Source organism: Ursus arctos, unplaced genomic scaffold (assembly GCF_023065955.2).
Source record: "Ursus arctos isolate Adak ecotype North America unplaced genomic scaffold, UrsArc2.0 scaffold_22, whole genome shotgun sequence".
Taxonomy (NCBI): Eukaryota; Metazoa; Chordata; class Mammalia; order Carnivora; family Ursidae; genus Ursus; species Ursus arctos.
The window spans coordinates 5,475,428-5,489,769 of record NW_026622897.1 but is presented as its reverse complement, the minus strand read 5'-3'; the positions used below and the strand labels follow the sequence as shown (position 1 = coordinate 5,489,769).

The 14,342-nt window shown below is 38.4% G+C and overlaps 1 protein-coding gene across 11 annotated transcripts in view; it reads left to right on the top strand.

The window, feature by feature from the left end:
* The window catches only part of CUNH11orf65 (chromosome unknown C11orf65 homolog), a 94,635-nt gene that overhangs the window by 34,014 nt on the left and 46,279 nt on the right, over nucleotides 1–14,342 (top strand). For 2 of the 11 annotated variants that reach the window (XR_007189598.2, XM_026505822.3), the window contains one exon: nucleotides 10,371–13,022. The exons of the other annotated variants lie outside the window; for them this stretch is intronic. Coding sequence is in view for 1 of the 2 variants with exons in the window: in XM_026505822.3 (XP_026361607.2) it covers nucleotides 10,371–10,545 (175 nt within the window). In the remaining variant the exon portion in view is untranslated. Of the gene's footprint in view, nucleotides 1–10,370; nucleotides 13,023–14,342 lie in introns of those variants that run through there. 11 annotated transcript variants of the gene reach the window in all.

Here is a 14,342-nt window from a genome sequence, read left to right as displayed (position 1 = left end):
ATTTGAAAATACCTTTGATTTAATGAAAATGAAAATACAACATAAAATTTTGAAGATGCAGCTAAAGCAGTACTTACAAAGAAATATATAGCATTAAATACTGATATTTATTTTAAGATTTATTTATTTATTTGACAGAGACAGCCAGCGAGAGATATTTATTTTAAGATTTATTTATTTATTTGACAGAGACAGCCAGCGAGAGAGGGAACACAAGCAGGGGGAGTGGGAGAGGAAGAAGCAGGCTCCCAGCGGAGCAGGGAGCCTGATGCAGAGCTTGATCCCAGGACCTTGGGATCACACCCTGAGCCGAAGGCAGATGCTTAACAACTGAGCCACCCAGGCGCCTCTAAATACTGATATTTAAAAAGAAAGAAATCAATGATCTACGCTTTCAACGTAAAATGAATAAAAGATGAGAAAATTAAACCCAAAGCAAGTAAAAGGAAGGAAATGATAGCAGTAGAAATCAGTAACATTGCCGATAGAAAACCATCAGAGAAAATGAATGAAATCAAAACTTGTTTTCTTTGAAAAGAGCAATACAATTTATAAACCTCTAAATAAAATTTAACAAAGAGAACACATGCAATTCAGAAATGTGAGAAATGAAAAGCAAGATATTACTGCCAATCCTGTAGGCATTAAGACAGTATAGATATATTATGAATCATTTAATGCCCACAAATTTGAAAAATTTGATGAAAGAACAATTCATTGTAAGGCATAAACCAAAACTCACTAAAAAAACAAATAAAAACATAAATAGGTCTGTTAAATTGAATTTTTAAATTCAATTAAATTTAATTGAATTATTAAATTATTAAGTTGTAAGTTGAGTTTATAAAAATCCCACAAAGAAAACTCCAGGCCCAGATGGATTTCCTAGTGAATTCTAGTTAGTGTTTAAGAAAGACAATACAAATTCTACACAATATTTCCAGAAATAGGGAATATGTCCCAACAATATCTATAGAGTATTACGCAATATAAAAACCACTCGAGGCTTATTAAAAAAAAGATATTACAAGAAAACAACAACCATGATCTCTGAGGAACATATATATGGGATAGTAAATAACATCATAAACAAATGGAGTTTATCCAGGGAGTACATAGTTGGCTTAACATTTGGAAATCAATGCAATTTACCATACTAACAGACTTACAAAGTTGGATATAACCATCTCAATAGATGCAGAAAAAGTACTACAAAAATCCAACAACCATTCGTTATGAAAACTCTTGTCAAACTAGGAATAGAAAAGAAGTCCTCCACCTGATAAAGGATATGTACAAAAAACCTCTTGCTAACATGATACTTAAAGGTGAAAGACTGAATGCTTTCTCCCTAAGATCAGGAACAAGGCAAGGATGTCTGCTTTCACCACTTCTTTACAACACAGGACTGGAGGGTCCTAGTCAGTGCAGGAAGGCCAAGAAAGAGCAAGGAAGGGGGTGCCTGGGTGGCTCAGTCATTAAGCATCTGCCTTCGGCTCAGGGCATGATCCCAGGATCCTGGGATCAAGCCCTGCATCGGGCTCCTTGCTCCACTGGGAGCCTGCTTCTTCCTCTCCCACTCCCCCTGCTTGTGTTCCCTCTCTCGCTGGCTGTCTCTGTCAAATAAATAAATAAAATCTTACAAGAAAAAAAAAGGGAGGAGGGAGACACTGACACTGGAAAGGAAGATCTATCTAAAAAGAGTCTTTATTCACAGTTGACTTGATTGACTAGGTACAATCCTAAGGAATCTACAAAAAACTTATTGGAACTGCTAAGTGGGTTTATCAAGGTTGTGAGATGCAGAAGCCAACCGTATTGCCATATTCCAGCAAGAAACAACGGGAAATTGAATTTTTGAAAACACATTAGAAAAAATGAAATACCTAAGCATAAATTGAAGAAAAAATTCTGTATGACCTATCCACTAAAAACTTCAAAACACTGCTAAGGTAACTTAAAGAAGGCCTAAATAAGTGATGAGATATAAGGTGGTATTGGATCAGGAGACTCCGTATTGTTAAGATGTTCATTGTCTCCAGATCTGTACATTCTGTTCAGTCACAATCAAAAGTTACAGCAGGATTTTGGGGGAAGTTGACAAGTTGATTTGAAAATTTTTATGGAAATGCATTGGAGCTAGATTAGCCAAAACAATTTTTGGAAACATAAAATTTGGAGAACTTACACTACTTGAATCCAAGAATTAATATACTTAAGACATTGTGTTAGCATAAAGATAGACATATTAATGGAACAGAATCAAGAGTTGAGAAAAATAGATACACATGTATACTGATGAGTTTTAACACAGGTGCCAAGGCAATATAATTGGAAAACGATATTCTTTTCAACAAATTGTATATTCAAATGCAGAACAATGAACCTTGACCGTTATCTCTCACACCATATATGTAAAGTTTTATATTTCAGAAGAGATCACAGATCAAATATAAATGCTAAAACCATAAAATACCTACAAGTAAGGAAAGGAGACAATCTTAGTGACCTTGGTTCTGGCAAAAATTTCTTAAATAGGACACAGAAGGCATGACATTTAAAAAAGTTGTCAAATTGCACTTCATCAAAGTTGAAAGCTTTTGCTCTGTGAAAGACACTGTTAAAAAAATAAAATGACAAGCTACATGCATATTGACTAACTGGAATTTAAATAAAATCTTGAGAAAAAAAGATAAGCCACAGACAGGAAGAAAACATTAGTGATATATATATATTTTATATATATATATATTTTTATATATATTATATATATATAATTAAATAGTCTTGTATCTAGAATATTAAAAGCCCTCAAAACCCAATGATGACAAATTGAACAAAGGATTTGAACACTCTATCATTGAAGATACATGGATAGCAAAAGAGCACAAGTAATGACTGTCATCGTTAGTCATTAAGGAAGTGCAAACTAAAACTTTAAGGAGTTACTGCTATATATACACTAAGGTGGTTCCGTCTGCCATACTAATTGTTGGCACAGGTATGGAGCGAATGCAAACTGCTACTTCTGCTTTGGGAACCAGTTTGACAGTTTTCTTACTAATAAATATACACTTACTATTCATCCCAAGCATTCCACTTCTAGGTATGTACTTGAGAATAAGAACCTATGTTCACAGAAAGATTGTATATGAGTGTTCATAGCAGCTTTACTTGTAATAGCCAGAACCCAGAAACAGCCAAATGTCCATCAGCCCAAATGTCACTTGATGAACAAATTGTGATTATGTACACAAAGAAATACTACTCAGCAATAGGAAGGAATGAACAATTGATACACATAGCAACGTGGATAAATCTCAAAATAACAATGCTGAATGAAAGAAACCAGTCAAAAAAGAGTTCATACTGTATGATTCCATTTACATAAAATGCTAGAAAATATGAACAAATCTGGAGAAATACAAAGATCAGTAGTTGGAGATGAGGGTGGGCAATGAGAAGAGGAAAGGATGACAAAGGGGCACAAGGAACTTTGGGGGGTGATGGATATGTTCATTTTTTACTGTAGTGGTGGATTGACAAGTGTATACTTATGTCAAAAGTCTTCAAGTTCTGTTTAAATATGTGTGTTTACTGTACATCAGTTATACCTCAGTAAAGTTGTTAGAACTTTTGTGACCCCCCCCCACCCATTTTGTTCACCCCCCAACCCACTGCCTTTGACAGTCACCAATCTATTCTGTTTATCTTTGAGCTTGTGTATTTTTAGATTCCATATGTAAGTAAGATCATACAGTATTTATCTTTCTCCATCTGACTTCACTTCGATAATGCTCTCAGGGTCCATTCATGTTGTTGCAAATGGCACAATTTCATTTTTATGGCTGAATAATATTCTTCTGTATCACATTTTCTTTATCCGTTCATCCATTGATTTTTATAAGAATATGTGCAGATCTTCAGAAGATCTTCATTTCTTGTACTTGCAGGGTGAGTTGGGGGCAACCCAGGAACCAGTTGTAAGGGTCATAGGGTCACAGTGCCTACAGTGCAACCAAATGCTTAGTGCTCTTAGATCTTACGCACTAAGGTAGGGGCATGAGTGGAGAAGAAGTGGAACCCAGAGACCTAGGATGGGGACATGTGGGCAGGCATAGATAAGGCTGAGAATCTTGAACTTCGAACTCCCCTGTTGGTGGAGGAAATTCTTCCTCCCTGTTTTGTGGGAACCAGGCCTTCTGTGCATAAAGCTTTTTGGTGACTGCACCTGGCATAGTTGCTGCATGTGCTCATGCTGATTCTCCCACAACATCGCTCATTGCCTCCAGCCCACAGAGAGAGTTCTCAAAACAGCCCAGACACAGACGTGCAAGGTCTACTCCAGGAGGAGATCACTTACAAATCAAAAGACTTCCAAGAATTTACCAATCTCTATTAGTAGAAGCCTCAGAAACGTGTGAGAGTGGATTTTCAGGTTGTGAGATCTGATGATTGGGTTAAATTTACTGATAATGACCACATTCATCTAGGATCATGAATTTAATGTGTTGGCTTGAGGACCCAGAAATGATGTTAAGTAGTCTGTCTGGTTGTCTAATCAAAGCCTGAACTCAACCAAAGCTCCACTATTGCAAAATGCCTGAACTTCTCTGGTATACTGTAGAAAAAAAGGATTTCTGAAGTCACAGGGGAATGTGTATATTTGTTCCTCTTACGTGCAGTCTACTCAGCTACCCACTAGCTGTAACCCCAGGAGGCCCTAGAAGGTATAGTTTTCATCAAGTCATTAATAAATGAGAGGAACCTCGAAGTTCCTGATGAACTCTGTGGTGGCTTTTTTTGTAGAGTGGAGGTGACAGTGGGGAAAGCTGTAGTGGAATTGGTACCTTTAGTTCACCAGCAATACAAATCGCAGCTAAGCTTCCAGAAGTGCTTCCTCTAATGCAGCAAGTCAGCACAGCTCCTGGCCCCTGGTATGTTGCTATTGACCTGACACATGTTCTTTCCCATCCCAACCAGGAAGCAAAAAGAGAAGTAGTTTGCATTTACATGGAAAGAACAGGATGTGCCTTTCCATCTTACTCTCAGAGCTGTGTCTGCTCCCCTGCTCTTTTCCTAGGGGCTTGTACATCTCAGTTCCCACACATGATCATGCCTGTCTTTATACTGGTGACCTTATACTAATCAGACGCAGTGAGCAGAAAATAACTCCCCGGATGACTTCATAGGACAAATGCACACCAAAAAGAGAGAGAAATTTTGCAAAATGTTAAGGGTTTGTCACATAACTAAAGCTTATGGACATTTTGGGATATCCTTTCTAAAGTGAGAGACAAGTTTCAATACCTTGTCGTGTGTGTATTGAAGGCACATAGCACTTAAAGGGCCTCTCTGGATTTAGGAAGTAAAACATGCCACATTGGGGTATGCTGCTCCAAGCTATTTTCAAGGTAACTTAATGAGGCCACTGGTCTCCAGTGGGACATGGTGTAAGAATGAACGTGGTAGCAGGTCCGCAGTGTGGTCATGGTGCTGCCACTTGGGCTTTAGGGCCAAGCAGTCCCAACAGTATTGGACAGACAGTGAAATACTATATGGGGCTTCTTCTAATAAGAGGATCTCAGCACAGAGGGTTTAGGAGTAAGGTAATGCCCTCTTCTGACAATAGTTATTTTACATTTGAAAATCAGTTCTGGTTCTGCTACTGGACCTGGGGGAGACGGGACGCTTGGCAGTCGGATTCCAAGTGCCCTGTGATTATGAACTGATCTGGGTTTTATCTAATCCAACGAACCATAAAATTGAGAGTGTACAGCATCATCTCAGTACAAAATAGATGGAGTACGTGTGAGAATGGGCCGGAGAAGGTCCAGAGGGCCACAGTAAGCTGTGTGAGCAGGAGGCTCGGCTTCCTTCCACAGCCGCCCCTGCTGACCTGGCTCCACATCATCTCCATGCATTTGGCTTCATGGGGACTCCCCTGGGACACGCTAACAGAGGGAGACTGTATTAGGTTTAATTCACCATGGATCTGCACAGGATTCTGGCAACATCTGAATTGTTTTTGGCCAGAAATTGGCCAAAGGGTACCCTCCCAGTGAGCACAAGCGGTGTTCTACTTCCTATAGAAAGGAGAAATTGCTTGAGACAGGGACCTTATTGACTGTGGCCAGTAACAGAGCTTCTCAGCTGATGAGGTACTTGGATGGAATTGGGGAAATTGGGATTAGGTCTGGGGACAGGTATACTCAGAATGGGCATAGCATATACTTGTGTCCTTGTGAATGCCCTTCCGAGGGCCCAGGAGGCAGAAAGCTGTAAGCATTCAGATGGACAAGATGATCCAACCTGTGGATGTCCGTTTTTTCACCTGGCCTCCTCAGTGGTTCTCAGTGGAGCCATGTACGAAGTGGTCATGGGAGTAGGGATGGAGGCTACATATAGACTCATAAACTTGGTCTCTTCTTCCCTGAGGTTGTTCTGGCTCTATAGCCACAGCTAACTGGACAGCAAAGGCCATTGCTTTGCCTCCAGCAGTGCACTGGCTGCCTGGCGGCGGGCTGATTATGTTGGACCCTTCCCACATGGAGGTGGCATCTCTGTGTTCGCAGTGAAAAACATTCTGAATACGTATTTTACTTCTCTGCTTGCATTACTTCTGTCAGCAGTACCATTTATTACGGAAGCCTTAGCCATCATCATTTTATTCCATACGACATTGCCTCTAACTGGGGACCCACGTACAGTAAAGGAAGTGTGGTAGTAGGCTCAGAACAACCAAATACACTCACCGTATGTGCCGTCATCCAGAAACAGCTGGCATTGACCGAACGCTAGTATTTGCTCAAGCTCCGGCACAGCCCGGGGTGGGAGAGGGGAGACACCTGGTAATAAGCCAGTGCACATGAATAATAATCTGTTTTCTTTCTTTCTTTCTTTTTTTTTTTCTTTCTGTTTACTCTCAAAACAATCCTCATCCATAACTGAGCCCTCTATTTCTAATTACATGGACATTTCCATCTCAAACTCAACTGGTCTAACCCTGAATTTCTTCTATTCCTCATCATAAAAATTGTTTCTTTTCCGTATTCCTCTTGGCCTCAGGTTATGACACCATCATTTACCCAGTCATCCAAGGCAGAAATGTAGGGGTTCTCCTTGACTTCTTATCTTTCATAAGCTCCAATATGTCATCTGTCATAAAGTCCTATCAGTTCTGCTTCCAAAGACTCTCCCAAGTCTGGCATGTCTGTCCCTCCCTGACAGCAGCTTCTCAGTGCTCACGTCTCTACTTCATGGGCAGAATCCTACTTGGTGTCTTTGTCTCTAATCTTTTGCCATCTCTGTGTAAACACTGATGGCATGTCTTGAAAACACAAATCACCTCCTTACCCGAAATATGTTAGGGGCTCACTGTTACCTACATCCTACGTGATAGTCCCTCTCCCTGGCTTGCTCTTTTCTGGCTCAGTTTCATGGCAACAAAGCCTTCACCTTTTGATACTTGGCTGAGACATCTCCTTCTGAAGCCTGCCTTGACTTAGCTAGGCACAGGCACTTTTTTTTGGAGGTGCCCTCACAGATGTATTATATACTCAACTGTCACACTTGTGCAAATCTCTGCATATTTGCCGCCTCCACTACACTTTGAGCTCCTAAAGAACAGGGACTCTGATCTCTTTGTCAGCACAGGGCTGTAGACATAGTAGATGCTTAATGAATACATGTTGTATGTTGAATAAAGTGAGTGAGCAAGTGAGTCCTTAGGGCTGGATGTTGTAATGTTTCCTTTTTGTAAGGTTACAGAGGATGAACAAGAAACGTTACTTTGTGTGCTTTGTTCACTGACGGCACCCTCTACTGACTTATGGTTAGAATCAGCAGCGAACAAAATCATGATACTTTTTTTTTTTTTACCTCTCTCCTTAATTAAAGAAAATGTGATTTTTACATTCCCTTCCTGTGTGCTACAGATCTTAGCTCTTCTTGACTTCTTTTCCAGTTTAAACTTCGATTCTTACTAGGTCTTTTGCATTTTAGCTTTCTCCCTGTTGGCATATTCAGAAAAACATTCTTATAATTTTTTTTCTCGTTAAATTTTCTGTCTTAGAATATGAGATTATCTGGGGCGCCTGGGTGGCTCAGTCGTTAAGCATCTGCCTTCGGCTCAGGGTGTGATCCCGGCATTCTAGGATCGAGCCCCACATCAGGCTCCTCTGCTGGGAACCTGCTTCTTCCTCTCCCACTCCCCCAGCTTGTCTCTCTCTCATTGGCTGTCTCTCTCACTGGCTGTCTCTCTGTCAAATAAATAAATAAAATCTTTAAAAAAAATATGAGATTATCTAAAAATGGATATATTGCAACATAAGCCAAATTTTATATCTTTTGTTTTAAATGCCACTCATTTTTTATAAAACAAATTATGCTTATTATAAAGTGATCTGTATTTCTGGTTACTATTTGAAATTCTTTTCTACTTGCTAACCTATTGTTGTTTGATTACTGTTATAGCCTACTTAACTATAAATAATGACTAATATTTGAAGAGTTTAAAACAGAATTAAATTCTTGGAATAAGTATTATAATTCTCTTTAAAATGAATCCTCTTTCTGTGTATCCTTGATGATAGCAAAAATAGATAACTGTTGTAAATCACTATTGCCAAAGTACAAAGAAATATCATCCAGGTTTCCAGATCTAATCACAAGTGTGTATTTGGGAAGGTAAAACATGGAAGAACTCATTAAAAAAATGTGCTCACCTCTAGCCTTCCAGAAGTTTCTCATTTCTAAATGCATTTTTGTTGTGGCATCAGCATTAGTTAATAAACCTGGGCCATTGGGTACCATCGTTCGTTCATTCATTCATTCATTCATTCAGTACATATTTTTTTGCCTATTAATGTTCAGGGAATATAGAAGATTGGAAGTTCCACAGAGGAATCCCACCTCTGTACACAATGCTTTGCAAATGGTGGACACTCAATACATATTTATTACATGAGTAAGTGAATGAAGAACTATAGAAAAATTGTGAAATCATACTTTCTTACAATTTGTGCTCTTACTAACCAATATAAATCAAGAGGCATGTTCCTCTTCTATGAAAGTAGCTCTTATGAATCGTTATCTACTTAAAGTTTGAAAAAGCAGAAACTTCATGAAGGCAGGGACATATCTTGCCTCTGTCCTACACCTTACCATCCAGGAATTTGTAAGCCTTCTTTTACTGAATGCTTCCTGTGTGCCAGTCATAGTTCTGAATGCTTTATAAAGACTTACACTTCTAAACCTCTCCAGAATGCTGAGAAGAAGAGTATTATGATTACCATTTTAAGGTAATCTTAAGCCCAGAAAGACTAGGTTATTTGGCAAAGGTCATAGAGGTAGTAAATCACAGAAGCAAGACTCAAGGCCAGATAGTTGGATTTCAGAGTCCTACCTAGCCCTACACGACCACCATGCCACTTCCTACTCAGTGTTGAATTAATAAATGAAAACAGTTTCACAGTAGGTTAACTTAAAATGGAATACCAATGTAGATCTTAAAATGAAAAACTGAAGAAAAAGTGCTGTTTTCCAGTATTCTTGCTAAGGACTGCTAACTTGTCTCTGCTCAGCTCACGTTTGGTGGATACATTCATTTATGTGCTCAGACTAACATGAGACAGAACAGAGCCGCTGAAGAAGTTTGGACTTGGAGTCACATTCAAATACGGGCTCTGACATATGTTTACTACCTACATAATCTTGAACAATTTCTTAACTTCTCCAGCTCTCGATTTCCTCACCTGTAAAATGGGAATAAAAATAGCTGTCACAAATGGCTGTGTCTTTTTAGAGAGAATTAAATGAGATAATGTATGAAAAGTACCTGACACAAAAAAGGTTGTTACCATCTCTCTTCCCTTTGCCTCTCCCTCTGTTTTCCGTTCCCCTGGCTTTCCGCTCCTTACCAGCCGTTAGCCACATGACCTTGTCTTCCAGGACTTAATCTCTCTTCTGTAAGATGAGAGGGCTAGTCATCTGGTCTCCAAGAGCATTTGACTCTGGAATTCGATGATTCAGTGATGTAGTTACTTGGTTTTTCATTGTATCATAGCAGTGCACATACTGAGGGGTGGTTTTGAAACGAGTCTTCACCGGTTAGCGTGGTTGATTAAGTTGCTTTGTTTCTCTTTTCTTTTCTTCCCCCTTCCCCCCCAAAAAATATCCCATCACATAGAACTTGGTTTGGATGTATTTAAGTTAAATCAGGTGAAAACTTGGTTTAATATGTAAATGGTTTCACAGCAACTATATATATATATATATATATATATATATATATATATATATATAAACTGCATCTACTAGTAATGACCTGTTTCACGAGGTTTATGTCTCTCTTCCTTTCTCCTGTTTAGGTACTATGCAGGAAGCCTAGAGGCTAAGTCAACAACTCGTAGAACTCTAGATTTAATTCACACAGCAACCAAGGGCCTAATGAGAGCTGTCGAAGGCGGTGGAATAGATTCTGTGATGGAATGGGAAGTGGATGAAGTGCTAAACTGGACAAATGCACTGAACTTTGATGAGTAAATGCATTCTGCTTTTACTGGGGAGCAAGGGCAGGCCTCATGTATGTTTCTGATGTTCCCACCTCTGCTTGGGATCTTGGGCCCACAAACATAATCTTTAAAAAACAAAAACAAACGAGTATTGTTTGTCTAGAAAAAAAGAAGATATGAGGGAAGAATGTAAAGGAAGAGATGATATAAAAGTAGAAAAAAATTAGACTTAGGTATTTTTTTTTAATTGAAGTATAATTAACATACAATGTTATAGGAGTTATAGGTCTATAAATAGTGATTCGACAATTCTGTGTATAGCTCACTGTTCACCATGATAAGTATAGTCACCATCTGTCATCATACAACTTTATATATTATTAACTGTATTCCCGATGCTGTACTTCTCGTCTCTGTGATTTACTTATTTTATAACTGGAAGTTTGTATCTCTTAATGCCCTTTATCTGTTTCACCCATCCTGCCATCCACTTCCCCTTTGACAAACATCGGTGCTCTATATTTAGAGTCTGATTTTTTTGTTTGTTCGTTTGTTTCTTAGAAACAAAATCTAGTTCTTAGGTTACACACCAAGTGAAATTCGTTGGTATTTGTCTTTGTCTGTCTGACTTATTTCACCCTCTAGCTCCAACCATATTTTCACAATGTCAAGACTTCATCTTTTTATGGCTGCGTAACAGTCCACTGTGTGTGTGTGTGTGTGTGTGTGTGTGTGTGTACCTCACATCTTTTTTTTATCCATTCATCAGTTGGTGGACACTTGGGTTGCTTCCGTATTGTGGCTACTGTAAATAATGCTGCAATAAACATAAATATCTTTTCAAATTAGTATATTTGTTTTGGTAAATACCAGTAGTGGAATTACTGGATCATATGGTATTTCTAATTTTTTGAGGAACCTCCACACAGTTTCCCACAGTGGCTGCACCAGTTTGCATTCCCACCAACAGTGCAGGAGGGTTTGCTTTTCTACCACATCCTCACGAACACTTAGGATTTCTTGTCTTTTTTATTTTAGTTATTCTGATAGGTGTAAGGTGATATTTCATTGTGGTTCTGATTTGTATTTCCCTGATGATGAGTGATGTTGAGCATCTTTGCATGTGTCTGTTGGCCATCTGCATGTCTTCTTTGGAGAAATGTGTATTCATATCTCCTGCCCATTTTTAACTGTGTTTGTGTGTGTGTTCTTTATATATTTTGGATATTAACCCCTCATTGTATATTTCATCTATAAATATCTCTCATTCAGTAAGTCACCTTTTCATTTTGTTCACAGTTTATTTTGCTATGTAAAAGCTTTTTATTTTGGTATAGTCCCAGTAGTTTATTTTTGGTTTTGTTTTGTTTGCCTGAGGAGACATAGCTAGAAAAATGTTGCCAAGACCAATATCAAGAAATTACTGCCTACATTTTTTTCTAGGAGACTTATGATTTTAGGTCTCACATTTAGGTCTCTAATCATTTTGAGTTTATTTTTGTGTGTGGTTTGAGAAAGTGGTCTAGTTTCATTCTTTTGCATGTAGCGGTCCAGTTTTCCCAACACCATTTATTGAAGAGAGTGTCTTTATTATATATTCTTGCCTCCTTTATCATAGATTAATTAACCATATACATATGGATTTATTTCTGGCTCTGTAACCTATAGATACAGATCCATTGATCTATATGTCTGTTTTCGTGCCAGTACCATACTATTTTAATTACTGTAACTTTGTAGTGTACTTTGAATTCTTGATTGTGATACCTCCAGCTTTGTTCTTCTTTCTCAAGATTGCTTTGGCTATTTGGGGTCTTTTGTGATTCCATTCAAATTTTAGGATTGTGTGTTCTAGTTCTCTGAAAAATGCTGTTGATTTTTTGATAGGGATTATGTTAAATCTGTGGATTGCTTTGGGTAGGATGAACATTTTAACATTTAACAACCAATGTGCGAGCACAGTATATCTTTCCATTTGTGTTGTGTTCAATTTCTTTCATCAGTATCTTAACAGTTTTCAGAGTACGGGTTTTTCACCTCATTGCTTAGGTTTATTCCTAGATATTTTATTCTTTTTGGTGTAATTGAACATGGGATTGTTTTCTTAATTTCTCTTTCTGCTACTTTATTATTAGTGCATAGAAATACAACAGATTTCTGTATATTAATTTTGCATTCTGCAACTTCACTAAATTCATTTATGAATTCTTTTTCTTTATTTTTTTGTAGGCCCGTGAGCATGGAGCCCAACATGGAGCTCAAGCTCATGATCCCTGAGATCAGTAGTCAGATGCCTAGGGGCGCCTGGATGGCCCAGTTGGTTAAACGTTTGCCTTCAGCTCAGGTCATGATCTTGGGGTCCTGGGGTGGAGCCTTGTGTCAGGCTCCTTCTCCCTCTACTCCTCCCCCCACTCGTGCTAGTGCTCGTCTAGTGCTGGTGCTTATGCTCACCTGCACACTCTCTCTCTAAAATAGATAAATTAAATCTAAAAAAAAAAAAAAAGAAAAGTCGGATGCCTAACCCACTAAGCCACCCAGGCACCCCATGTATGAGTTCTAATAGTTTTTTGGTGGAGTCTTTCAGGTTTTCTGTATATAATATCATATCAGCAGCAAATAGTGACAGTTTTACTTCTTCCTTACCAATTTAGATGCCTTTTATTTCTTGTCTGATTGCTGTGGCTAGGACTTCCAGTACTATGTTGAATAAAAGTGGTGAGAGTGGACATTCTTATCTTGTTCCTGATTTTATAAGTAATGCTCTCAGTTTTCACCATTGTTAGCTATGTGTTTTTCATATACAGCCTTTATTATATTGAGGTATGTCCCTCTAAACCTACTTTGTTTAGAGTTTTTATCATGAACAATATTGTATTTTGTCAATGCATTTTTACCATCTATTGAGAGGATCAGATGGTTTTTCTTATTGTTAATGTGATATTTCACATTGATTGATTTGCAAATTTTTTTTTAAAGATTTTATTTATTTATTTGACAGAGACAGCCAGTGAGAGAGGGAACACAAGCAGGGGGAGTGGGAGAGGAAGAAGCAGCCTCCTAGCAGAGAAGCCTGATGTGGGGCTCGATCCCAGAACGCTGGGATCACGCCCTGAGCCAAAGGCAGACGTTTAACAACTGCGCCACTCAGGCGCCCTTGATTTGCAAATATTGAGCCACTCTTGCTTCCCTGGACTAAATCTCATTCGATTGTGGTGGATGATCCTTTTACTGTATTATTGAATTCAGTTTGTTAATATTTTGTTGAGGATTTTTGCATCTATGTCATCAGGTAAATTGGCCCATAGTTTTGTTTTGTTTTTCTGTGGTGTCTGACTGGTTTTGGTGTCAGGGTGATGCTGGCCTCATGGAATGAATTTGGAAGTTCTCCTTTCTCTTCTGTTTTTTGGAACAGTTTGAGAAGAATTTGTATTAAATCTTCTTTATTTTTTTAAATGTTTTAATTTAAATGCAATTTAATTAACATATACTGTATTATTAGTTTCAGAGGTACAATTTAGTGATTCATCAGTTGCACATAACACCCAGTGCTCATTACTTCAAGTGCTCTCCTTAATGCCCATCATCCAACTACCCCATCCCCCCACCCACCTCCCCTCCAGCAACCCTCAGTTTGTTCCCTATGGTAAGAGTCTCTTATGGTTTGTCTCCCTCTCTGTTTTTGTCTTATTTTATTTTTCCTTCCCTTCTCATATGTTCATCTGTTCTGTTTCTTAAATTCCACATATGAGTGAAAACGTATGGTATTGACTGACTGACTTTGCTTAGCATAATACCTTCTAGTTCCATCCACGTCATTGCAAATAGCAA